Consider the following 26739-nt stretch of genomic DNA (forward strand, 5'->3'; position numbering starts at 1 on the left):
TTCTGTCCTCAAGCTATTTCTCCACTTTAGAGATAGGAAACCTACGCTCAGTACAGTTGTATTGACTGAGTGTGGCCTGAAGTGTGAGAGGCACTCCCCCAACCTCTCCCTCCAGGCAATTCCAAATCCATCTCATTGTACGGCAGGTGAACCCAGCACTCTTATCCAACTCGCTCCTCTCTCCCAGAGAAGGGAGAAGCCACATATCCCAAAGCTTCACTTTCCCTCCAAACTCGAAGAGACCACTAATTTAGAAATTGAAAGGAAGCAGGTGGCAAGCAGGAAGGGAAGAGCAGTTAGAAACACGCTACAGGTGTCACCAACACCACGCTATCCTGGATACAGCCGATCTTATCTGATCTCGGATGCTGAACAGCTGGTCCTGTATCTTGTTATGGTCTAGTCTGGTCATCGTGAAGGAGGTCGTAAATCAGGCAAAGCCTCTTTAGGAAAGAGATGGGATAAAGAGCTCCCCCACGGACATGAGGAACCAAGGCCAGACTACTTTTGTTCCAAGTTATCATCAGATTAAACAAGGTGGCCCCTTCCGACCACCACTGTACTGGAAATCTGTAAGTATGAGAATTCTCTAGAAGGCAGGAAGTTGAGAGAAGCAACAGGAGGAGAGGTGTGCTCCCTCCAGCAGCCACAGTCCCTAGGACTCTTTCTACCTGCCTGGGTTTCACGTCAGGACTTTGTACTGTAATGGCGCAAGTGCACCCCATAAATTGGGCCTGTAATGATGGCAGCGGCTTTTCAGCCACAAGTGGTACCTGTGCAGCCCTGTCGCTCTCTTCCTCTGAGGACAATGGGGGAACGCAAGTGGCTGAGCTCCGCAGAGAGTAACTGGGACCCGTGGAGGTAAGGCAGGTTTCTAGGAGTCTGAGGGCCCAGCCAGTGTGAGGCCCTCTGACCTGAGGAATTAAGGCTTAGCCGAATTAAGAAATTAAGTTTAACCTGTGCTTTTTCTTCATAAGTATGTAGGATTTATTTTAAATTAAAACATCTACTTTTCTTCCTTGTTGCAAAAAAAGCAAAAACTATGAAAATTAAGGTAAGCAAAGCAACAAAAATCAACCTGTTGATTCCTGTGCCCCAGGGAGAGCTCTTTCCAGTGTTTGGTGTAGGCCATCTTTTCTATGCTACTTTGTGTGCTTTTTGAAAAGACAACTAAAATGGAATGCCATGCATATTGTTTTATAGTGTTCTTATTAACAAAAATACATTGTGCTGTCTTTCAAAGTCAATAAATGTGCATTTGAAATATCATTTTTTAGGGGCAAGCATTGTGGCACAGCAGTTTAAGCCACTGCTTGGGATGCCTATATCCCATACTGGAGAGCTTTACATGCTACCGGCCCCATGTCTGCTTCTTAAAGCCTCAGCAACACTAAATGCTATTGATATTTACTTACGGTTTCAGCTGTGCCCACTTGTAAGCCCTTAAGAGCACAAAACACTTATAATGATGAATATCAACTTGCATGCCCGAAGGCCCAACAGGGACAGAGTGAAGGCCCCAAACAGAAATGTATACACAGTCATCTGGCCTCAAAGACTCTGAAAGGTATCTGAAAACAGAATCAGAAATTAGCAGGAGTGGGAGTACATTTTTTAATAAGTTTATACAGGGAGGGGGAGAGGGGATGCAGAGTGTGTGATAATGCCACATTGTTTCTAGGATCTTGGTTTTGATTTCCTGCTTTGTGCATTGACACACCCATTAGCAGTGTCCTTTATTGAGTTCCTACTAAATGTGCGGTGCTATGCTAAGTAATCATGTAGCACTGGCATGTATTTACAAAGTCCTTCTGAGAGGAACTATTTGCTCAGGCTGAAACTGAGGAAACTGGAACACAAATTTAACGGAGTTGCCCCAGGTTACCTACAATTGGTAAGCATCTGAGCAGAAAAGATCCATGGAATTCTGTATACAAATAGTGAAGGCTTCTCTGGACTCAGGGAATTTTTTTTTTCTAAAAAAATTTTTTCTTTTCAGGGATGGCACCGTGGCATAGCAGGTAAAGCTGTGGCCTGCAGTGACAGCATCCCATATGGGCACCGGTTTGGGTCCCGGCTGTTCCATTTCCAATCCCATGCTCTGCTGTGTCCTGGAAAAAACAGTAGAAGATGGCCCAAGTCCTTGGGCCCCTGCAGCCACATGGGAGACCTGGAAGAAGCTCCTGGCTCCTGGCTTTGGATCCGCTCAGCTCTAGCTGTTGCTGCCATCTGGGGAGTGAACCAGCAGATGGAAGACCTCTCTCTCTTTCTCTGCCTCTGCCTCTCTGTAACTCTCTCTTTCAAATAAATAAATCTTTTTTTAAAAAGGCTTATTTTCATTGTATTTGAACAGGAGAGAGGAACAGAGGAGAGGAGATCTTTCATCTATAGGTTCACTTCCCAAACGCCCATCATGGCCAGAACTGAGCTAGGTCAAAGCCAGGAGCTTGTAACTCCATCCCGGTCTCCCATGTAGGTAAGAGGGACTCAGGGCCTGGAGCCACATCTGCTGCCTCCCAGGGTGTGCATTGTAGGAAGCTGGATTGGAAGTGTAGTAGCTGGTGCTTGAACCAGGTATTGCAATAGAGGATGTGGGCCTCCCCAGTGGTGACTCAACTGCTGTACCAAATGCCTGCCCCTGGAATCGGGTGATTTTGCACATGAACTCTAACTGTGCTAGCAGAGGAGAGAAACTGAAGCTCAGAGAGGAAGCAGTACTGATGATGAATTTGGTTTGGAGAAGTGACCTCTATAATGCATAGGTTTAGAAATGGCCTCTGAGACAGGACAGAGCCAAGGCTGTCTAATCCCACTCTGGGCACTTGCTACTTCAGGAAGGTAAGTAGGGAATAGCTACTGGCTTGTCTTTGCATCCCTTTACTCTAGGCAGGGTTCCCCAGCCTCCGTGTGCTGAAGGGTATGTGGTGGGGTCCTGTTAAATGCAGCTTCCCAGAGCAGCTCCAGTACATTTCGGTGTGGAGAGTCTGAGATGGGGGCCCTGGCGTCTGGACTTCTTACTATTAGCAGAGACTGGAGCAGGTAGTCCTTAGAACAAGCTCTGCTGCACCAATTACCTAATCCCCTTTCCTGCCAGAAAGCCCACAGTGGGTGGGAATTCAACTTTTTTTTTTTTTTAATCTATTTTGCGGGCTGGCGCTGTGGCATAGTGGGTAAATCCCATGTAGATGCCGGCTCGAGACCTGGCTGCTCCACTTCCAATCCAGTTCTCTGCTATGGCCTGGGAAAGCAGTACAGGATGGCCCAAGTCTTTGGGCCCTGCACCCACGTGGGAGGCCTGGAGGAAGCTCCTGGCTCCTGGCTTTGGATCGGCGAAGCTCCGGCCGTTGTGGCCAATTGAGGAGTGAACCAGCGGATGGAAGACCTCTCTCTCTCTCTCTACCTCTCCTCTCTCTGTGTAACTCTGACTTTCAAATAAATAAAATAAATCTTTAAAAAAATCTATTTTGAAGGCAGAGTTACAGAGAGAGAGAGAGAGAGAGCGCATCCATGTGCCAGTTCACCCCCTAGAAGGTTGTGTTATCAGAGACAGATCCCTTAGAAGTCCCATCTTCTGGTACCACTTATGTTACCAGATGCTTATTAATAAATTTGGAATATTAATAAGCCTTGTGGATTCTTGCCTAATATTCAGAGAAGAATTCTGAATACTGGCACAAATAAACTAGACTCCATGATGAGTCTTAAGCTTTTTGTTCCGTGAGAAATGCATAAGAGAGTGAGGGCCTTATCTAAAAGAGAGAGAGAAATTTGGATTCATACAGAGCACCAGGAGCCAGCTATGTGGAGGAGCATGCAGGCCAGAAAGCATGGGGCAGGTGGCCCGAAGGCCATGTACCTGAAGGCACAGGGCAGCAAGGACCCTCAATGGCGAAAGAGGCAAAAGGCCAAAAAAGGACTGGGCCCACTGTATCCCAGGCCTTTAATCCACTTCCAAAGGGAAGTGGTTGATTAGTCTGATTGGCAGGTGGGCACACAGGTGTAGCCAGGTAGGGGCATGAGGTCCCACAGGGGGCGTGGTGAAGGCATGGTCTTTCAGCTCACAAACCTGATCAATTTTATCCTGTATGTCTGCCTATAATAGTTGCAATGGCTAGGACTAGGCCAGATGGAAGTAGGAGCTTCTTCCAGGTCTCCCACATGGGTACAGGGGCTCAAGCACTTGGGCCATCTTTGCTGCTTCCCCAGGTGCATTAGCAGGGAGGTGAACTTGAACCAATGCCCATATGGGATGATAGTGCTGCAGGTGGCAGCTTAACCTGTTGTGCCATGGCACCACCAGCCCCAATGGCAATGGTTTCTTTCCTTTATTTTATTTTATTTTTTTGACAGGCAGAGTGGACAGTGAGAGAGAGAGACAGAGAGAGAAAGGTCTTCCTTTGCCGTTGGTTCACCCTCCAATGGCTGCCGCGGCCGACATGCTGCGGCCGGCGCACCACGCTGATCCGATGGCAGGAGCCAGGTACTTCTCCTGGTCTCCCATGGGGTGCAGGGCCCAAGCACTTGGGCCATCCTCCACTGCACTCCCTGGCCACAGCAGAAAGCTGGCCTGGAAGAGGGGCAACTGGGACAGAATCCGGCGCCCCGACCGGGACTAGAACCCGGTGTGCCGGCGCCACAAGGTGGAGGATTAGCCTAATGAGCTGTGGTGCCGGCCTAATGGCAATGGTTTCTAAAATGTCCTGCCATCCCTGTGCTACATCAGACAACGAAGCCATGCCCAGCTCCTTGCCTTGACCTGTGTAGATGGAGGGTTAGTGTTCATCCATCAGTAACCAAACCATGGTTCCCTAAAATCCAAGTGAGAGATAAACACTATGCCCAGCTGTTGGTAAACCTCATGGCTCTGTCTCACTCATTCCAGGAAACATTCCCATATGATGGATTAAGCAGGTGGTAATAATAAATATCACTATTACTATGATCATCTTTACTACCATCAAATCTAAAACTGAAGGAGGGGAACTTGCTCAGGCACTGTGACAAGGACTAGGATGTCTGATGTCTTTTACTCAATATAACACTTAGGAGAAGACCTCACTACAGTTTTATTTCCAGTTTCCAGATGAGGCAATGAAGTCACAGAGAGAGGAAGTTAAGTTCTGGGTCACACAGCCTGTATGTGATGGAGTTAGACTTCCAGCCCAGGCAATCTTATTGCATTTGAGGGGTTCCCATGATCCTTATTCTTTTGTTTTAAGATTTATTTATTTACCTGAAAGGCAGAGCTAAAGAGAAAGAGAAAGGGAGGGTGGAAATGAGGGGAAGAGAGAGGGGGAGAGAGAGAGAGAGATCAATCATCTATCCATTGGTACACTCCTCAAATGGCCCTATTGTCCGGGGGCTGGCCCAGGCCAAAGCCAGGTTAGAACTTGATCTGGGTCTCCAACATAGCTGACAGAGGCCCAAGCACTGGAAGATTTTCCATTGTCATCCCTGGTGCATTAGCAAGGAGCTGGATTGGAAATGGAGCAGCTGGAACTCGCCCGGCATTCCAATAAGGGCTGCTGGCATTTCAGGTGGTGGTTTAACCCACTGTGCCACAAGGTCAGCCCCCATACTTCTTATTCTATTGGTAGGGAGGGATAGAGGAGCATGAAGTTTCTCAGTGGCATCATGGATCAAAATGCAGGGCGTTGTTGACTCTCCCTGGGCCTGTTTCTGCAAGCCTGCTGCTCCTAGATCATGTTAGGGCGGACTCTGGAAAGAGAGAACATCAGTTAATTAGTGCCACTGACTAGGGAGTAAGCTGTGGCCCTCAGGGAATCACTGTACTATCATATAAATTCCTGGCACGAGTGGCCAGGAGGCTGAGCCCTTCAGAGTGCTGCAGTGATCTGAAGATTCGACGCCGTCCATGGAGCCCCACGTAGGTCCCAGGGTCCCACTCAAATCTGGACTCTGTTTGGGGGTTGACTGCCATGCTGACCACCCAGCACTGGTGCTGGTGCTCTTTGCCAGTGTGCTAGTGATGTGCCTTGAGGCTACTAAACTCATTGTGGGATTCCAGGCCCCCTGGGATATCTCCCATCCATTCAGTGTGCAAAGGCTGGGTGCTGGCCTCACAATTGCCCTGGACAAGGTCAACTCTGAGCTGCTAGACTTCGGAAACTTCAGCTGGGAGTTCACTTACACCAACTCAGCCTGCAGCGCCAAGGAATCTCTTGCTATTTTTATCAATCAGGTCCAGAGACAACAGATTTCTGCCCTGTTTGGACCAGCATGCCCAGAAGAAGCAGAGGTAGAGTACAGAACCTTCTAGAAAATTTGATGGAGTTTCCATTGGAAAGGGTGGTCTTGAAGATGATGGCACAAGTTTGAATAAAATTTTGATAAGAATCACATTATTATAACAATAACCATGCAGGTCTTGAGTACCATTTTTTAAAGGATATGATTGGATCACATAATTAGAATGGTTAACATTCTCTTTAAAGAGACTTTTAAATCAATAATTGTTAGGCAACTCAGACCTCTTCCTCTTCTTGATTGTTTGAACTTGGTGCTATTGTGTATAGACTCTTATTATTCAGTCTTGTGTTGTCATTCACATGACTTGGAAAGGCAAAGAAAAAAACAAATACTTTATTTTTTAAGTAGAAAACTATCAGTTGTTTGAGGAGGTTTTCCTTAGGAGTGTATGATAAATTATTCAGTGATGTTTAAAGTAAATGGGAATGAAAGAAGTATTGTATTAAGAATGTATTAAGCCAGAGCAAGCAAATGAAGGAAATGAATGCTTTGCACTTATCTGATGAATGGATTAACTTTGTTGATGTCTTTGGGTCATTGATAAAACAGGTCATCTGAGAGGCATCAATGCAAAAGTAGACAGGGAGAAGCAGCACAGCTCTCACTCAAAAATACTGCAGAACTGACAAGTAGTGCTGGAAAATTAGTTCACATCTGAATTTGAACATTGGCTCTCCTGGAATTTCTCTTTTGATGCATTTCTAGCTGTCCAAAGCCTGTGCATTCTTCAAAATCAATCTGTATTCCCAGAGCCTTTCTTAACCCCTCCATACTCACCCTTCAAATTTCTAATTCCTCAATCAGAGGTAATTTCTTCTCTAAACTCCTGCAAATCTGTTGTCTATAAATCCTGTGGAGTGTATTTAATTCTAGAGCCATTTTTAGGTATCTTATTTGCTGTAATAGACCATGAGCCCCTTTAAGAACAATGTTTCCAGAGTTCTTTGTAAATTGTAGAATCCTAATAAAAATGATTAAGACATGAATAAGGATCAAGGTAAGAAAGAAAGACAATAATGATGAGTAGCTATCAGTGTGAGCCCTGGAACTGAACGGCCTGCTTCTCTCTCTGCTTCCTATAAACCGTACATCTTTGCACCTCCAAGTTTTTATCTTTAAAAAGGTGTAATTATAATATCTTCCACATAGATATGTTACAAAAGTTGAAATGATACATGTAAGTTCTTCAAGTGCTCGGCACATGATAAGAGCTCAATAAATACTAGCTTGTGCTATCCTTGTCCTCCGAGGTCTTGTGTCTACAAGTTGGACCAAAGATATGATCATGAATATTACAAAAGACAGAGTCCAGTATGACCCCTAGACTCTCCAAATCCAAGGCTTATGTTGATAACTTACAGTGGGGTCTGAGTGTTGAATGAAGTCAAATATGAAAGACGTTCTTTTGGTTGCCTTCCAGGTTATTGGTTTGCTGGCCTCTGAGTGGAACATCCCCATGTTTGACTTTGTCGGACAAATGGCGAAACTGGAGAACCACTTCCTATACGACACCTGTGTGAGACTTGTGCCGCCCCAGCAGCAAATTGGTGATGTGCTCCAGCAGACTCTCCAGTACCTGGGCTGGAGACACATTGGGATGTTTGGAGGCCACTCTGGGGCTGCGTTCCAGGATGGAGTGGATGAGTTATGGAGGGTTGTAGAGAACAAACTCAAATCCAATTTCACGATCACTGCCAGGATGAGATACGCCAGCAATAACCCGGCCCTCCTTCAAGAGGCTCTTAGGAACATGTCATCACTCACCAGGGGTAAGTGAGAAAGACACTCTTGATGCTTTTATTTGGAGAAACAACAGATACAAACTGATTGTCTGAAAGACACAGAATGCTTCATTTTCCTATGGGTATAAAACCCCGGTAGAAACAATGATATAAAATTCATGGCACACAAAAACAACTTCCTTCTTGGCTTGCTATCATCGCCACATTTTTTTTGTCCAAAGTGAAATCTCAGACATCATGGTGTTAGACAGTGCAAGTTCTGGAAGCCTTTTCCAGGTGGGCAGGGTCCTGGACTTTGGCAGTTGTTCAGAACCTGGGCTTTGGAGACAGAAAGATATAGATTTGATTGTAGCTTCTGACACTGTGTGTCCCTGGTCAAGTACCTGAACCTCTCTGTGCCTCATATACCTTTTGTGCAAAACAGTGACAATCATCCTACCTATCTCATAGGAAGACGCAGATTAAAGAAGGTGCTGCCTGTGAGTTCTTAGCATCGTGTCTGAACAAGCGGGTGGTCAACATAGGCCAGCAGTTATGTTTGTGATGATGCGTATAAAGCTCTACCTTTTAGCAAGAACTGACTCTTCTGTATTTCAAAGACAGTGTGCTCTCTCTGGGCCCAGGACTCTGAGCCTTTCTGATTCCTGGGCCTGGAGTGCCACCTACTCAGCCAGTGTTCTTTCCATGGGTAGCTTCCTCTCATCTTTCCAGACTGGCCTTCCCAGAGAGACCTTCTCTGACTGCTCCATCCGGAGTTGTTTTTCCCTCCACTGTCCATTTCACGATGTCCCCTTTCCCCCTCACTAACTTTGAAAGGCAGAGTTATACAGAGGGGCAGAGGCAGGGAGAGAGAGAGAGAGAGGGAGAGAGAGAGAGAGACTTCCATTCACTGGTTCACTCTCAAGATGGCCAGAATGGCTAGAGCTGTGCCGATCCGAAGCCAGGAGCCAGGAGCTTCTTCTGGGTCTCCCACACAGGTGCAGGGGCCCAAGGATTTGGGCCATCTTCTATTGCTTTCCTAGGCTATAGCATAGAGCTGGATCAGAAGTAGAGCAGCCGGTACTCAAACTGGTGCCCATATGGGATGCTGGCACAGCAGGCGGTAGCTTTATCTGCTATGCCACAGCACCGGTCCCTAGTCCGACTCTTGAAGGAACACTTCCATCTCCTCTCCTATAGCCTGTGTCTGACTGTGATTCCTCTTTCTGCCTTGCTCTCTGCTGCACCCCGAGCCCAGTGTGGTACTGGCACATGGCTGGAACTTAGTGGAGCAGATTATAATTTACTTAATTAAAAAGCTAAATCATAGCCTCATGTGTGTGTCTGTGACATGATGATGAAAAGAAGTGCCATGGCCTACTTGTTCCCCACCCCCACCCTAACTCAGAAAGTCCCAGTGCCCTTGACTTTGGATCCTCTGGGAACTCCTCTAACTGCTGTGTGGCAGGTGAGTCACAAGCCAGATTTGCTCCTTTGCTTTTTGAGTCAATTAAACAAAAGAAATGATCTCAAACTTAGCGACTCATGTGTTGGTTGGGGATGGGGAGGTGGTGGCAGGCACAGTAAAGATTTTGGGTCTACTAGTTCATATGTTGTAAGTTTGGTTTGACAAGTACGTACTCTGGGAATAGCTCAGCAATCCTATTTTTCAAGCATGCTCAGGGAAGAGAAAGTCTGCATTTCATTTAGAGTGGCTTTAGGCTTGACTTTAAAATTTCTTTTATTAATATACAGAGGACCGAGTTCATGTATTTCATAGGTGCAATTCTAAGATAACCGTATTTCCTTCCCTCCCTCTCTCCTTCCCTCGGTCCAGCCTTCCTTCCTTTCTTTTTCCCCTTAATTTTGCAAAGACATTTCCTATCTTTTAAAATGGATGTAACTGAAAATCATTATGCTTAGTGAAATAAGCCAGTCCCAGAAAGACAAATACCATATGTTTTTTTTGATATGTGATAGCTAATATAGAATACAAAAAATGTATGGGAATGAAATGGACATCCGGCAATTTGATTATTGTTTTTAGCCCTTGTTTGGTCTCTCTACTTTTTACCTGTTGGATATTGTGGCTAGTGGTGCATCAAACCTGTGACTGTAGAAAAGATTGAAATTGTGTTTTTAAGTTTGACTTTTTTTTTTTTTTTAAAAAAGAGTTATTCATTTAGTTGAGAGGCAGAGCCAGAGACACAGAGAGGAAGAGACAGAGAAAGAAGTCCTCCATCTGCCAACTCACTCCCCAAATGGCTGCAATGGCCAGAGCAGATCCGATCTGAAGCCAGGAGCCAGGAGCTTCTTCCTGGTCTCCCACGTGGGTGCAGGGGCCCAAGGACTTAAACCATCTTCAACTGCTTTTCCAGGCCACCAGCAGAGAGCTGGATCAGAAGTGGAATAGCTGGGACTCAAACAGGTGCCCACAATGGGATGCTGATGCTGCAAACGGAGGCCCAACCTACTATGCCACAGTGCCGGCCCCTAGGCTTGTGAGTGCTCAAACATGTGCAAAGGGCTGACCCCGTTTCCTTTGTTATAGTTATCATCTTAATCTGCAATTCAGAGGATGCAAGAATTATTCTGATGGCTGCAGAGAACCTGGGCCTCCCTACAGGAGAATTTGTCTTCATCATTTTGCAGCCCCTGGAGGTGGGTGCTGGTGATAACCACATGGCCCTGGTGGTGAGAGGTAATAAGCACAGAACACCTGCTATGGCCTGGGATGTGTTAACTCACTGTGTACTCTATAATCCCATGAGTAGGCACATGTGAGTCCTCTTTTTTTAAAGATTTTATTTATTTATTTGAGGAGAGAAAGATCTTCCATCCACTGGTTCACTCCTCAAATGGCTACAATGGCTGGAGGTGGGCCAATCTGAAGCCAGGAGCTTCCTCCAGGTCTCCCATGTGGGTGCAGGGGCCCAAGCGCTTAGGCCATCTTCCACTGCCTTCCCAGGCTACAAGCAGAGAGCTGGATTGGAAGTGGAGCAGCTTGGATTTGAATCGGTGCCCATGTGGGATGCTGGTGCCACAGGCAGAGGCCCAGTTTACTATACCACAGTGCCAGCCCCACTTGTGTCCTCCTCTTAAATCTGAAAGAACTTACTGAGGGTTCTTTTGCATAGATCACGAGTGGCCAAGTCAGGCCTTGAATGGTGTTGGCTGGTGGCAGAGCCTGGCCTCTGCCCTCTGCAAACACCACCATAAGAACTCTCATTTCTTCCAGGGGGCTGCAGCCTTCCCACTGGACTCCCAAACACAAGTGGTTCTCACTTCTTTTTCCTCTAAGCCACCTCCCAGTTGGAGCCATAGCAAAGGCTTGGAGGGACCAACATACTGGTGCGGTGAAGCAATGTGTAGGTGTTTGAGTCTTTGTAATGACAGGAATGTCTGAAATCCCATGTGCTTACTGCAAGTACCGAGCTACACATCTTACATCCATTGTCGTACTCTATCTCCCGGTAGCCCTGTGACGCAGATATGACATGCATTGTTCACATGCATTCTTTTTTCTTTTTAAGATTTATTTAATTTATTTGAAAGAGCCACACAGAGAGAGGAAAGGCAGAGGGAGAGAGAGAGAGGTCTTCCATCCAGTGGTTCACTCCCCAACTGGCCGCAATGGCCGGAGCTGCATCGATCCGAAGCCAAGAGCCAGGAGCCTCCTCCAGGTCTCCCATGTGAGAGCAGGGGCCCAAGGACCTGGGCTTCCACTGCTTTCTCAGGCCATAGCAGAGAGCTGGATCAGAAGTGGAGCAGCCGGGTTTTGAACCGGCATCCATATGGGATGCGGGCACCTCAGGCCAGGGTGTTAACCCGCTGCACCACAGCTCCGGCCCCATGTGTATTCTTGTTCTTGCGATCTGCTATGGCTTTGGGTGGTACGTAATTAGCTCCAACTCAGAGATAGAAAAACCAAGGCTGGGACAGGTGAGGTCCCTTCCCGAAGCACTCAGTGCTCGCTGGTGGCATAACTTCATTCCAAACTGGGTCTTTTGGACTCTGAGTCTTCATCCATCACTCCATAGCATTCGGCCTGATGGAGGATGTGTCAGGTGCTAGGTTCCACTGTGAGGAATTTTTAAAAAGATTTATTTATTTTAAGATGTATTTATTTATTTGAAAGGCAGAGTTACAGAGGCAGAGGCAGATAGAGCAAGAGAGAGGTCTTCCATCTGCTGGTTCACTCCCGAAATGGCTGTAATGTCTGGAGCTGAGCCGATCCTAAGCCTGGACCCTGGAGCTTCTTCCAGGTCTCCCACGCGGGTGCAGGGGCCCAAGGACTTAGGCCATCTTCTACTGTTCACCTGGGCCACAGCAGAGAGCTAGATAGAAGTGGAGCAGCCAGGACTTGAACCAGTGCCTATATGAGATGCTGGCACTGCAGGTGGCAGCTACACTCACTTTGTCATAGTGTTGCCCCCCAGTGTGAGGTTTTCATATATTAAAGCTCATTTCAACTCACAATCACTCTATGGCATAGATGTTTTTATTATCCTCGTTCTACAGAAGTGGAAACTGAGGTGAAATAACTTGCTCAGAGCCACATGGCTAACAAGAAGGGAAGCTAGTTTTCAAACCCAGGAGGCTGGCTCCAGTGTCTGCGTATGGAACCACCACATTGCTCTGCAGGCATATACGGCAGCTGCTTGCCTTCAGCTAGGAACACACTGTGTGAGTTTTCTAGAAGTTTCAGCTTTCTAAAGTGAGAAAGCCTTTACTATCATAAGAAGTTGAAATGGGGTAGAAGAGAATAAAGTCAGGTGTATAACAAGTCCCAGATTTCTCTTTCTTTATCCTTAAGTAGTTCAGGTCTCCACAAAGCACCTCTGATTGCTTTTTTTGTGGGCAGCTGGAATCCTAGATACAAGCCAGGCTTTCCCCAGCATCCCCCTACTTCCCTGGCCTTTGCTACCCACTCCTCTTTCTTTTCATTTTCCCCTTACCTCTGCTGTCAAAGAGATGACAAGAGAAGATGATCCACTCTTAGTCGTCACAGGGAAGCCCTCTCAATCCCCCTGTTGCTTTCTCCCAAATTAACTTTTAACAATTATTCATTTTACTTATTTGATAGGGAAGGAGGAAGGGTGGGAAGGAGAGAGAGAGAGAGAGAGAGAGAGAGAGAGGAGAGATCCTATTTGCTGATTCACTCCCCCAATACCCACAACAGCTAGGGCTAAGCCAGGCCAAAGCTGGGAACTCAATCCTGGTCTCTCACATGGGTGTCAGGGATCCAGCTACTTCAGCTATCACCTAATGCCTCCCAGGGTGTGCATTGGCAGCAAGCTGGAACTGGGAGTGCAACCAGGGTTTGGGCCCAGTACTCCAATCTGGGATGTGAGCATCCCGAATGTTTTCTTAACTGCTGGGCTAAACACTCTCCCCTCCCCCAAATTCTTGATGATCCAATTCTAATTGATTTGTAGTGGCAGAAGAAAGATAGAAGTAAAAATACAGCACTCAAGTCCATGCAATTGAATTCCTACTCTTTGATAAAGAATAGCATAAATCCATTCTATAGAAGCATTCCCAACATAGGTTTAAGTGGGGAAGAAGAAACATCAAGCTGCACAACAACAGTATAGTGCAATATCATTTATGCCAAATGCGCACACGCACACACACACACACACACACCCCTCTGTTCATGCTTGTAGTGCTTGAACACTTCTTAGGGTGGGATGAGAGGGAGCAATAGGGAGACTCCAGAGATGCTGCTTTCTACACTTGTCTGTGTATACACACTCACACGCACAACGAATGCGTATACACTAGTTATATAGTAATACTATAGGTAATAATGATGACAACAAGGCAATTCAGTCACCAGTAGAAAACTGAAAATGAGTAGTTCTAAGCTTTTCCGGCTTTTGCACCTACTGCTGGAAGCTATGCTTCCTGCGTCTTAGTGGACTGATAGGCCAGTGTGTTTTGATTTCATATTTTTGGCTGCCTTCCCACTGCTCATACACAACCTAGAAAACATGGACTTTGTATTGCAGGCCTTCTGGAACCCCTGCATTTGCAAGGTCTACAACATAGCGATGTAAGCGCAGCATTGCCCTGAACACAAATCTGTTGCTCAGTTTATCTCCTACAGACTGGTGACACTTGTTTTTCTTTTTAAATATTTATTTTATAGGCAGAGAGAGACACACGCACACACAGAGAGACAGAGACACAGACACAGAGATCTGTCTTATACTGGTTCACTCCCCGGCAGCCCTCAACAGTAGAGGCTGGGCCAGGCCAAAGCCAGGAGTCGTGGCTCCATCTGAGTCTTCCACATTGGTGGCAGGGACGCAAGCACTTGTGCCGTTACCTGCTGCCTCCCAGGGTGCTCATTAGATGGAAGCTGGAATTGGGGGCAGAGCTGTGAGACGGGATGTGGGCGTCCGACGTGGTGTCTTGATTGCTGTGCCAAGTTCCCACCCCGACATTTATTTGATCACTTTTCAGGACAGTTTTTGGAAGGAGATATTGGTGAATCAGAAGGTGACACACTTCCCAAAAGTCTACGAGTCGGTGTATCTTGTCGCCCTCAGCTCCTATGCAGAAGGCCCAGGAGACGAAGGTTTTTGGAAAGAAGTCTATCGAAGGCTCAGGAGGCCGCCCTTCCAAAGTTCTCTTTCCTCCGAGGCACAGGTCTGATATGGGGGCTCCCTGCCCACGGACCCCATCCAGCCTTCTCTGGCCCTATTTGTGTACACACACACACACACACACACACACACTCATACACACACTGCCCCACCTTCCACCGCCCCAAAGAAGCACTGGTTTGATGCCCTCTTGTGAAATTTATACCCCAGGACCACAAAGGGGTCTTGGGTTACTAAATGAAGGCCGTGGGTAGCACAGACCCAAGCATTGCATGCGAGGATGCACGGTTTACACCAGACTTTTTCTAGAGAGGCCATTGGCCAGAACTAGCGCTAGTTCCAGCTTGGGGCCAAACTGAGCCCTAAGGCGACAACTGGCTCTGAGAAGAGGGACTTTGATTAGGATTGAATGGACTGATTGTGGATCCCAAACAAGGCAAGATGATCAATCAACTAATATCTGGGGAACAATCGGCTAAGGGTCAGCTGTGTGCCAGCTGCTGTAGAACAGAGCCTGGTGCTTAGTAGGCCCTTGTATTTTATTGATGAGACCAGTAGAGCACGTATTGAAGACCTACTATGGACCAGGTACTGCAATAGATAGTGTGTCTATTCTGCCTCATTGAACTATTGCCCTGCTCAGCAAAGCAGTGGTTTTAGCCCCATCTTGTAACTGAGTGAGCTGAGATTCAGAGCGGCCATGGAACTTAGCCTGATCTCACAGCCTGACAGTAGCACAGTCAGCCTGGCTCCGAGTCTATCCTTTTTGTCTCCACCAGTCTCCCTCCCTGCTGTAACACTGACTAAACTGAGAAAATAAGGTGTCCCGAGGAAAAGTGAGGGCTGTGATATTTCCACGCCACTGCACGGGCCTGGGTGTGGGTGGGCCCTCGTCTCTCTGAGGGATGCAGAGGACCTGGTGCTATTTCCATGAGGAGACGTTCCCCCTGACCTCACAGTGCATGGGGCCCATGGGCCTCTGGGAACGCCGCACTTGCTTCTCCCATTGAAGGTGAGCCCCTACTCCGCCTACCTCCATGATGCCGTCTTGCTCTATGCTTGGACAGTGAGGGAGATGGTGAAGGCCGGGAGAGATTTCCGGGACGGGCGCCGGCTGGTCAACGTGTGGAAAGGCTCCGGGCAGAGCGCGTGGCGGGGTATGTGGTTTGACTGTGGGGGAGGGCATTGTCTGGAGGCTTTGAGCTGCTGGGGCTGACACTGAGGCTTAGAACAACCTTTTGGAGAGTATGTTCTTGCGTCAGGGAGGCTGGGGCCAGCATCCCCCCAGTGCCACCTTCTGCTCATCCTGTTTGTCCAGGAAGCTGCCTGCACCGGGTGGGGAGGCCCCGGGGAACCATATCCTACCCCTCTCTTCAGGAAGTCTCTCCCACAGCTGCCTTCAAATCGATCCCATCAAGAATAAAACTTAAGAATGGGAGCCCTGCCTCTTGTGCAGTGTGGCATGCTGGGAGCAGTGGGGCCCTTTGTGTGTGTGTGTGTGTGTGTGTGTGTGTGCCAACTCCGCCCCTCCCTGCCTTTGAACAGGGGCTTTAAGACCCACTTGTAGCCAGCTCCACGGCTCACTAGGCTAATCCTCCGCCTTGCGGCGCCGGCACATCGGGTTCTGGTCCCGGTCAGGGCGCCGGATTCTGTCCCGGTTGCCCCTCTTCCAGGCCAGCTCTCTGCTGTGGCCAGGGAGTGCAGTGGAGGATGGCCCAAGTGCTTGGGCCCTGCACCCCATGGGAGACCAGGAGAAGTACCTGGCTCCTGCCTTTGGATAGGCACGGTGCGCAGGCCACAGCGCGCCGGCCACAGTGGCCATTGGAGGGTGAACCAACGGCAAAGGAAGACCTTTCTCTCTGTCTCTCTCTCTCACTGTCCACTCTGCCTGTCAGAAAAAAAAAAAAAAGACCCACTTGTAGGAGGAGCTGATGGTGCCCAGTCTGCAGAGGTAACTGGGACCAGATGTGTAAACTCACAGTGAGCCACACCTCATAAATGGTCACTTAGTGTCCCCTCCCCAGTAGGACCAAAGCAGTGAGGAAGCAGTCCTTCATCAGAACACGTGAGCCAGCATGGGCAGCACTGCCTCATTCTCTCCTTCGATGCCTCTGATGTGAGCTGAGCACACCCTAAACAAGAAGAAAGACCACAGGAGCCAGGACTGAGTGTCCTGCCAACGCCCCAGTGCACAGCCAAACCAGGAGGGCCAGGCCCGTCCTGAGGATGGAGCTGGCACCTGCAGGGGAGGGGTGGGAAAGGTGGCAGGGACTGAAGGAAGCATGTCCCTGAGCCCTCTTATTGTTGAAGAGAAGCAAAAACCTGAGGTTTTATGTGACATTAACTGAAAACTGCTTACTTTTTAAATGCTGGGTGGTTTTTGAAACATCAGCCTAGCAAAGCACACCTGTCTGCCCAATGTGGCTGTTGACCGCTACAAGAATGCCGCCTCTGAACCATCTCTGTCCTTTAGCCACCCCCTGTGAACCTGTCCCAGATTCCCTGAAGTGGCAGACACCTGACGTGGCTGTTGGGGCTGGGAGTTCTGTTGATTCAAGGTGGGATGGGCTGGTATCTTGCGCAACGAGTCTTGCTCTCTCCTCTTTCCCTTTTGCAATCTGCTGTCTCTCTAGGAATCACTGGCCCTGTGTTTGTAGACTCCCAGGGACAAAGGCTCATGGATTACTCAGTCTACGCCCTACAGAAATTTGGAAATGGCTCCCTTTTCCTCCCTTTCCTGCGTTATGACAGCCGTCAGAAAGTAATCAGGTACCTGCAAGACCTTTCCCTGAGTTCAGGCCATGCTACAGAAGAGACCTGGGAGGAAGGGGAGGGGCAGGGGTCCTGCTGGAGCCTGCTGAGATCCCCAGTCCCTGGAATCCTTACCAAGGAGTTTGGTATTGTCTGAACTCATCCAGACTGACTTTGGTGCTTTATGGTGGTTTTGCCCTTGATTTGGGTGTGGCTTGACCACTTCAGATTGCAAGGTTGAACACAGCACCCCTAGCTAACCCCTCTGATGGCCCACCCATTGGCCTGTGGTCTGGGAGAGGGGCCCAGGGCCCAGGATAGGTCATTGAGCAGAGCATCCCCTCCAGAGTCTGGTCCACAGTCAGGGATACAGCTCACCTGGACAGCCTAGTAGTCCTGGGGTCCCATACTTGAGAATCCCTGGAAGCATGTCTGATTTTGCTTTCTCCTCTATAAATCAGAGAGAAAATGAAAAAGAAACCTAAAGCTTCATTCAATTTCTAATGGTACCCACTGCAACCCACTCCCAACCCAGATTATTTTTGAAATGTTTTTTCTCCTCTACTCTGAGGGAATTTTAATGGAGCAACATGAGCCAGTTCAGGAATAAAACTACCACAGCAAACTGACCCTCAGGGTTATAGGAGCAGGCACACCCCACGCTGAGGGAGATGCTTGGGTCTGGAAATGTCCAGGTGCCAGGTCACAAGCTTTGTCTTCTCCCAACACAAGTGAAAACCCAAGCAACACTGGAGAGTGGCAACATCAACTTTGAAGTCCAAAGCGACAAAGTTTGAATCACGAGTCGGAGGTGGCTGTTCTACCTGGCAGAGAGGTCACGCCTTCTGTGAATTAGCTTACCCGGAGGGGAAGTGCAGACTCCAGATGGTTCAGCTTTTGAATTAAGAGGTCACCCTTGGTTTTTGCAAATAACATGTGTGTTTCACTTGTCCCTGCCATCTGCCAGGAAGGGGCCTTGATCTTGTCTTTTTTGTTTTTTTTTTAAAGACCCACAGGGAATTTCTCCAACATGACTTGGCCTGGTGGCTCCCTTCTTGAAGACAGGCCTGGCTGTGGATTTTATGAGTTCTGCAAAACAGGGTGGACTTTGTCCAGTGAGTGTGGCTGCCTGGAGATGGACAGCAGGGAAAAGTCTTCTCAGGAGCAGGGTTTCTCACCAGCAGCACCGGTAGCAGCAGCAGTAGCAGCAGCACCATCAAGTGTGGGGATGGAGAATCCTTACGTGTGAGGAACCGTCCTGTGCACCGCAGGATCTTTAGCAGCGATCCTGGCTGTACTCACTAGATGCCTGTGGCCACCTGCTAGTCGGAGCATCGAGGAATGTTCCAGAGGCTGCCTGTTTTCCCTAGCGGGGCAACATGGCCTGGCTCCACTGTTGAGCCCCAGGGGTACCTGGCTCCTGGGATTTGAATCTCAGGAACTTCATTTCTAGGGAGGTGAGGTGGACTGGGCAGAGGGATATGGCAGAATGGCTAGGAGCCTGGCCCTGGAAGTAGGCAGATCATGCCTGGAGATAAATCCCCAAAGACCAGCACATCATAAACATTTAGCACATAGTGGTGGTGGTATTAAAAGCCATTGCTGTTATTTCTCTGAGATGGATGTTTCCATACAAAGGGGCAGGTGAGTGTGGTTGTCATGGAAACCAGAAGGGTAGCTAGAGCAAGATTCCTGGAAAAGACAAGATTGCGCAGACTCAGAGGGTCCTGACCTGGATTGAGTCTGGGCAGCCTTTGAGGCACCTGCTCAGAAGGGCCGGGCTGGCATGGGCTGGGCTCACTTCTTCCCTCCTCCAGGCTGAATGATGCTATGTCTCCACCCTCCAGGTATAGCCACCATGATTGTCATCATCATGCTCCTCATTACTGTCTTGGGAGCTGCCATCGTGTGTCTGGTTTTAAGGCCACAATGGCAAAAACTATGGAGGCAGCAGAAAACTGTCTGGTGGCAAATCCATTGTGACAGCATCACCCTTCTTCCCCAGAGCAAGGTGAGCCCACAAGACACACCAGAGCTCCGCTTTCCTCGTCCCTGAGAGAGGCCTCTGGGAGTTTGTGAAAGCAGGAGGCTGATTCGCTTAGAAGGTGGGCACTGAAACAAGAGCCTGGGGACCCGAATTCCGGTTCTAGGCCTCCCATTTACCAAAGATCCCCGAGAACACCATTTCAACTCCCCGAGAGCCAGTTTGTAAATGTTTAACCATGACTGATGGTCTTTAAAGTTCACTTCAGCTCGATTACTCTGTGGGCATAAGAACTGCTCAAATACGAAAGTTATCTCCCAGGGACCATTCAGTTCTTTTCAAAGGCGTATGAACTCCTTTAGTCTACTGATGATGAACACAGTGAGGTTCATTGCTCAACATAAACACTTGTTGGCCATCTCCTGTAGACCAAGGATAGCACAAGGCCTGGGAGAGCCCACCAGGAGTTGCTTTCAGGGGAGGTCGTGCTCACGGAGGTGTCTGTATGGAGAGACAGATGCCCTGCAGATGCAGGGACTAAGGGCGTCAGCATCAGAGGGGAGGTGACATCTGGGAAGAGTGCATTTGTCAGTAGCAACAAGGAGAGAGTAGACACTGCGTGTGCCAGGATGTAGGACATAGGGTGCGCGGGGCTGGGACGCGTGGCTGGTACCAAGTCAGGCAGGCTTCGACTTGACTGAAACCCATTAGTAACTCATTCCCTGTGGTCCTGGTTAGTCGAATCTTTTCTCCTTCCTTTTCCAAGCATCTCTGTTTTGATCATTTCTACCCTAGGGCTCCAGGGAGGATTTTCCCTGGAAAACAGAACTCCTGTGCAAAGACATTCTCTAGATGTTGGGGACGCCCTGGGTGGGGGGGGGGGGAGCATGAGATACAAAGGTAACCTGGTTAGGTGTTTATGTAGGAAAATGACTCTGGCTTCAGTTAAGCACCAGAGTCAGAACTTGAATCTGGGCAGTCTGACCTCAGAGCCTGTGCCTTCAACTTGCACCAGCCATGGTGGTTCAGAGGCCAAGAATGATGTATGGAGCAGGTGGGGCCTCACACTTCAGGTCAGAAAGATCAGGGTTCAAGTCTGTGTTCTCTCCTCTATTAGTTGTGTGAGCCTGGTGCTCATCAGTCTATGAAATGTACAGCCCCTTCAGTACCTGTCCATGCTACCGAGAGCCACTGCGTCCTGTCCTGTTTTGCAGAGAAACACACCTGTGTGGAAAGGGAACAACAGCCAGCCCTCTAGTGTGACGTTTTCGGCAGACCTCAGCTCCATTGCCAAGAGCCAGCAGGGAGAAGGACTCTTTCATGCCCCCGTGGGGCTTTACCAGGTTGCAATGCGTATTCTGAATGTGTCTCTCTGTCCTGGTCTCCCCACGTGCCTTTATGCTTTCTGTCGGGTGGGACTTTCTGAAATAAGAGGAAATTCTCTAGCTGGTAGTTCTCAAACTTTAATGTACAGGCAGATCACCTGGGCTCTTGTTAAAATGCAGAATCTGGGTCTGTAGATCTGGGATGACACCCGAGGTTCTACATTTATTTTTTAAAAAATATTTTATTTATTTGAAAGGCAGAGTGACAGACAGAGGGGAAGGGAAAGACAGAGTGAGAAAGAGATCTTCCATCCACTGGTTCACTCCCCAAATGGCTGCAATGGCTAGGGCCTGGCCAGGCTGAAGCCCAGAGCCCAGAACTCCTTCCAGGTCTCCCTCGTGGGTGGCAGGGCCCCAAATACTTGGGCCATCTTCTGCTGCTTTCTGCGGTGCATTGGTAGGAAGCTGGACCGGAAGCTGAGCAGCAGGGACATGAGCCAGTGCTCTGATATGGGATGCTACATTGCAGGCGGTGGTTTAACCTACCACACCACAACATAGGCCTCAGATTCTACACTTCTGGTAAGCTCCCAGATAGTTCCTCTGCTGGCTTCTAGGGTAGACTCAGCTCTGTATAACAGAACTTTTCTGTGATGACGTGAATGTTCCAAATTTGCTCTGCCCAGTAGGGTAGCCATTAGTTTTATGTGATGATGGATCATTTATGTGCCTGGGGAACTGAATTTTAAATGCCACTTAATTTTAATTGCTATATATTTAAAGAGGCTCTTGTGGCTAGTGGCTACCCTACAGGTGGGTGATTTCATCCTGGGTGCTTTGCTGATGAATCAGTACTGGCAATGGTGCTTCCACACAGTGAATGGTGGCAGCTGCTGAAACTGCACCATACATCCTGCCTGCCCCTTCTCACCCTCCCTGCCACACTCCAGACCATGACAGCTGCCTGTGCTTAGCCACCCTGCAGCAACTCAAGTGCCCTGGGGGAAAAGTTACATAAAAAAAATCTGTGTTTATTCTTAAGACAGAGGCCCTGGTGAGTAGGACAGAAGGTTTCAAGCTAGGGAGAATTGTTCATTGTGCTGAATTGGGGGTGGGAAAGATCAGAATTAAAGCATTCCTTATGAAATCAAATCTTTTTTTTCTTAGTGCATGCTGACTTGAGTTTCTGAACTATAAAAGCCTCCTGGGATATTACCAAGTACTCTAGGGACTGCCTTTCACACCAAACTGTGCAGAGAAAGAAGCCAACAGTCCATGGCATATCACTGATTCACATTACTAAAATGTGTCCCCCCCCCCCCCCCGCCAACACCCTCACTCTGCTCCCTGCCTCTGTTGTCTGCAATGCAGTGGCTAAAGTCTTTAACCAGGGACTCCAGCCTCTAGACTACCTGGCCCCATATTAATTTTCAAAAATATTTATTTATTTGAGTGGCAGAGTGTCAGGAAGAGAGAGAGAGAGAGAGAGAGAGAGAGAGAAATATCAATCTTCCATCTGCTGGTTCATTCCACAAATGGAAACGATAGCCAGAGCTGGGCTAGGCTGAAACCAGGAGCCAGGGATTTCATCCAGGTCTGCTACATGGGTGGCAGGGGCCCAAGCCCTTGGTCCATCTTCTGCTGCCTCCCAGACACATTTTCAGGGAGCTGGGTCAGACAGGGAGTCGCCAGGACTTGAACTGACAGGGCAACATGGGATATGTTGCCAGCAGCAGCTTAATTCACCGCACCTCAATGTCAGCTCCTAGAACTTTTTCTCCTGCCTTAAACCCCATGCTCATTCAGGGAGTGTCTCCGATGACACATATTGTACCTTCTGACTATGCCATGCAGGCTCCACCTTTTCCACCCCACCAGAAACCTGATTATTTCAAGGTTTCAGGTACATACACACTTCCAGGAAGCCTTTCCTTCAACCCCAAGCATCCCTTCCTTCACACAACTCCCATCACCGGCCTGCTCCCATCTGCAAAGTGGCAGAGCTGGGGTTGGTATTCAGCTCATAGCGAGGCTCACCTTCTCTTGTGCTCAGTTTCTCTCTTCTCTACCCAACTCTTCCCACATTTTTGTGGTGATTGATTCCCTGACAGGCAATGACAATGAGATATGCTATTTACTAAAAACTATTTCAGGCACAGAGTGAACAGTATTACGCATTTTAGCTGATTTGATTCCCACAACAACCCTCTGACATGAGTGTGTTAATTTTAGCCCTCATCTTACAGATGTAGAAACAGACTTGGAGAAGTGAAATACCTCATTCAGGGCTGCTTAGGTAGTGAGTGGTAGCACTGGGCTTTGAACCAGGAATCAGATTCCAGACTAACACTTATGGCCTCAACTCTCTATTTCCTCTGAATGAGAACAGGGCAATATTGTATAATAGAGGCTAGTCTCAGAGTCAAACATTCAAATTCTGGCTGTACTGTCTGCAAACATGACCTTGTACAAGTTACTTAATCTGGGTGAACTCACCTGGAAATGGGCTAATCGTACACACCTTGCAAGGCTGTGAATTCCTCTAAATGGGACCACGTCATGTATCAAGTTCATGACATGGGATTGATCTGGGCAATGAGAAACTCAGTGATCTGCCCCCGTAAGTGGATTCTTGTCAATCTTCTGGATCCCTTTCCTAGCCCTTTCTGTGTGTGGCTTTGTCCGCATCATCCCGGGTTAAGAGCATTCCACTTTGGGTCTGATTCCAGGGAAACCATGTGGCCATCCGCTTTGTTGGAGAACAAGCAGGAGCCTGGATCAGGAAGCCCACTGTCCTGCAGGAAATCCGGCTGGTGAGGCCCCAGCTCTGCTCTCTGCCCCTCCTCTGCCAGCTCCCTGTTCCCACCCAAAGGAGCAATGTTGGGAGGCTGCTTCCTGAACTCAGCCCACCTCCCTGCCCCCTGCAGTCCATGATTTGGCCCTCAGACCCATCTCTTCCTCTGCTTTGCCCCTTTGTTCTTCCTGGCCTTAATCCCGGTCCTTCATCCTCTGTGTCTGTGATGGCTGCTTACCTATCTCGAACTTGGTCCTCGGAAGCAGTCAGGTTCGTGGTGCCTGATTTCTTGTTTTGTGGCCCAGGCATGGACAGCCGTGAGCCAGGAGTCAGGCCTGGCTCTGTTGACTGTGATGGGCCCCATGGCTGGAGCTGGACTGTGATCCTTCCAATGGTTCCTATGCTGGCAACAGGCTTCCTGGCTTCCCCCCCAGCTCTACCACTTCTAAGCCCTGTGATCTTCGATGAGTCACTTGGTCTTCTGAGCCTCAGTTCCTCCATCTGCAAAATGGGGATTCTAGTGCTTTTTATCTCCCCCAGTTTTTGTAAGAATTAACTGAACACAGAAAGACACACTCTAAATATGAGTCGTTATTACTATTATTTCCAGATGTGTGGATTGAGGCATGAAAACATTGTTCCCTTCTTTGGGATTTGCACAGAACCACCCAACATCTGCATTGTCACGCAGTATTGCAAAAAAGGAAGTCTTAAGGTAAGCAAAAGAGAAAATCTTACCTAGGTTTGACTAGCAACAGTTAATAGAGACCACAATGATTTCTCCCGTTTGTCCTCTCTGGTCAAATCGCAAGAGCTGAGGTATCCTGTGAGGATCAAATTAGTAGTGGAGTTGTCCAGTGCTGGTTTCCTTTATTCTGGGTAGAAACTGTCTGAGTTTGGTTTCTTCTCCTAAGACATTATGGCTAATCATGAATTGTGTTCTTGGGCCTATCTTATCCTTTGCACATGACCCTATGCTTTATATCTGGAACAAGAATGTATGGTAAAATTAAGATTGAACTGCCCCAGTATTAAGTCAGATTATGGTATTTCCTGGGAAGATTTCCGGTTACAAGGCTTAATGTGTTCTGCCTCACTTTGTATTAGTTCTGACCAACAATATGAGGTGTCCTAGAGGTCTTTAAACAATTCATGGAAAATGTTCATGGGATACTTCATGGAAAGGAAACGAAATAGTTCATGGAAATAGGGAGAGAGAGCAAGAACGAGAGCGAGATCTCATCTGCTAGTTCACTCCCAAATACCCACAATGGTTCTGACACAGAAGCCAGGAACTCAAACTAGGTCTCCTATGTGAGTGCCAGGAACACAGTCCCCAAAATTATCACTGCTGCCTCCTGGGGTCTGCATTAGGAGGAAGCTGGAGTCTGAAGCCAGGGCCAGGAATCAAACCTAGGCATTCCAACATAGGATGTGGGCATCTTAACCAGGGTCTTAACCACTAAACCAAATACATATCCCTCCAAAAAAATCTCTAATTCTAGTTTCCCATAAAATTTTTAAAAAGATTTATTTATTTATTTGAAAGACAGTTACAGAGAGGGAGGGAGGGAGGGAGGGAGAGAGAGAGAGAGAGAGAGAGATCTTCCATCTGCTGGTTCACTCCCTAAATGGCTACACTGGCAAGGGCTGGGCCAGGCTGAAGCCAGGAGACAGGAGCTTTGTCTGGGTCACCCATGTAGGTACAGGGGCCCAAGCACCTGGGCCATCTTGTGTGCTTTTCTAGGTGCATTAGCAGGGAGTTGGATCAGAAGTGGAGCAGCCAGGACTCAAAATGGCACCCATATGGGATACCAGCACTGCAGGCAACAGTTTACCCAGCTGCACCACATTGCAGGCCCTCTATGAAACTTTTGAAGTACACTTGTATTAGAGCCCAATCTATTCAACGTAGGAGACTGTACATCAAGCAGTCACTCTGGCACTGTGAATTATGTTTTCCAGGACGTTCTAAGAAACTCAGATCCTGACATGGATTGGATCTTCAAACTTTCATTTGCATATGACATAGTCAATGTGAGTAAAGCTAACTTATTTAGAGAGTAAACACCTGGTGGTTTTGAATTGTTCTATGTCTTGGGTTAAATCCAAACTGTCATCTTTCCTGAAAATTCTGACTCTTGAAACAAAGTGATCCCAGTTCTAAACTCGAATGCCATCGACTTTTTATTCTTTTCCTGATTGAAAGTAAATATGGAGAGAGGAAAATATTTTACACCAAAGGTGGAATGAATGCAAGATCTTTACATTTTGGTGTAGAACTTTTATCCCAAAGAGAATCCAATTACTAGACCATGGATTGAGCTGGGGAGAGAGATTCCCTATACTCTTCCCTTCTCTCTATTCCCTGATTCCTTTCCTGGAAAATGGGCACCAATGTCACACTATCCACAAAGCTGGTGGCCTAGAGGTGCGCCAGCAATGCAGATGCAGCAGACCCATAAACATGTAGGACCTTTGCTTTGTACACAGGGGCTGTGGTGGTTGTGATGAAGAGAATCATAATAATAGCGGCTGGTATATGTATATGTATATGTATATGTGTATGTATATGTATATGTATATGTATATAAACTACTCTTGGGCCAGGCGTTTCCCAGTACTTCATATGTAATAAATCGTTTAATTCTCCCAAGAAAATATAAGGTATATCTATCATCACTGTTATTTCACAGCTGGGAAAATAAAGCAGAGAAAATTCATGCAACTTGCCCCAAAGTCTCCGAGCTGCTGAAGGTTGGAGCTAGGATTAAAACTTAGGCTTGTGCAAGTCCTACCCCTTAACTACTTTACCGCACTGATTCTCGGTAGGAAGAAGCAGAGGTTGCTCCTGTGCTTTTATTTTTAAAGCTTTATATACTTATTTCTACTGTATTTGAAAACATGGGTGAAAGGAAGGGAGGGAGTGAAGAAACGAGGGAGGAAGAGATAGATAGATAGATAATCAGACAGGGAGGTGGAGAGAGATTTTCCGTCACTAATTCAATCCCCAAATGTCCACAACAGTCATGCTTGGGTCAAGCCAAAGCCAGGAGCCTGGAACTGAATCTAAGTCTCCAAGTGGGTGGCAGGGACCCAAGTACTTGAGCCATCACCACCGCATCCTGGGTGTGCATGGTGTGTGTTAGCAGGAAGCCACATTGGAAGTGGACTAGCCAGGATTTGAACCAGGAACTCCGATATGGGATGCAGGCATTCCCAGTGACATACCACTCTACTTAGGGTCCATCCATGCCTTTCTGTTTTGCAACAGGGAGGA

At 47.9% G+C, this 26739-nt stretch overlaps 1 protein-coding gene and 1 long non-coding RNA gene across 2 annotated transcripts in view; both read left to right on the forward strand.

Annotated features, from left to right (window-relative positions):
- The first annotated feature begins 349 nt into the window (after positions 1–349).
- LOC149121918 (uncharacterized) lies at positions 350–2104 on the forward strand. Its single transcript, XR_016221170.1, has 3 exons — positions 350–572; positions 1424–1567; positions 2000–2104. It is a non-coding gene; the product is annotated as an uncharacterized LOC149121918 (long non-coding RNA).
- Positions 2105–5875: 3771 nt separating this feature from the next.
- The window catches only part of LOC100344092 (guanylate cyclase 2G), a 49650-nt gene continuing 28786 nt past the window's right edge, over positions 5876–26739 (forward strand). The window contains exons 1-12 of the mRNA XM_089314226.1: positions 5876–6259; positions 7691–8039; positions 10543–10652; positions 14463–14648; positions 15618–15762; positions 17239–17374; positions 18365–18471; positions 19204–19367; positions 20555–20683; positions 23395–23478; positions 24070–24174; positions 25425–25496. Coding sequence (XP_089170352.1) covers positions 5876–6259; positions 7691–8039; positions 10543–10652; positions 14463–14648; positions 15618–15762; positions 17239–17374; positions 18365–18471; positions 19204–19367; positions 20555–20683; positions 23395–23478; positions 24070–24174; positions 25425–25496 — 1971 coding nt within the window. The remainder of the gene's footprint in view (positions 6260–7690; positions 8040–10542; positions 10653–14462; positions 14649–15617; positions 15763–17238; positions 17375–18364; positions 18472–19203; positions 19368–20554; positions 20684–23394; positions 23479–24069; positions 24175–25424; positions 25497–26739) is intronic.

Source organism: Oryctolagus cuniculus, chromosome 15 (assembly GCF_051225735.1).
Source record: "Oryctolagus cuniculus isolate XC-2025 breed Fujian yellow rabbit chromosome 15, ASM5122573v1, whole genome shotgun sequence".
Taxonomy (NCBI): domain Eukaryota; kingdom Metazoa; phylum Chordata; class Mammalia; order Lagomorpha; family Leporidae; genus Oryctolagus; species Oryctolagus cuniculus.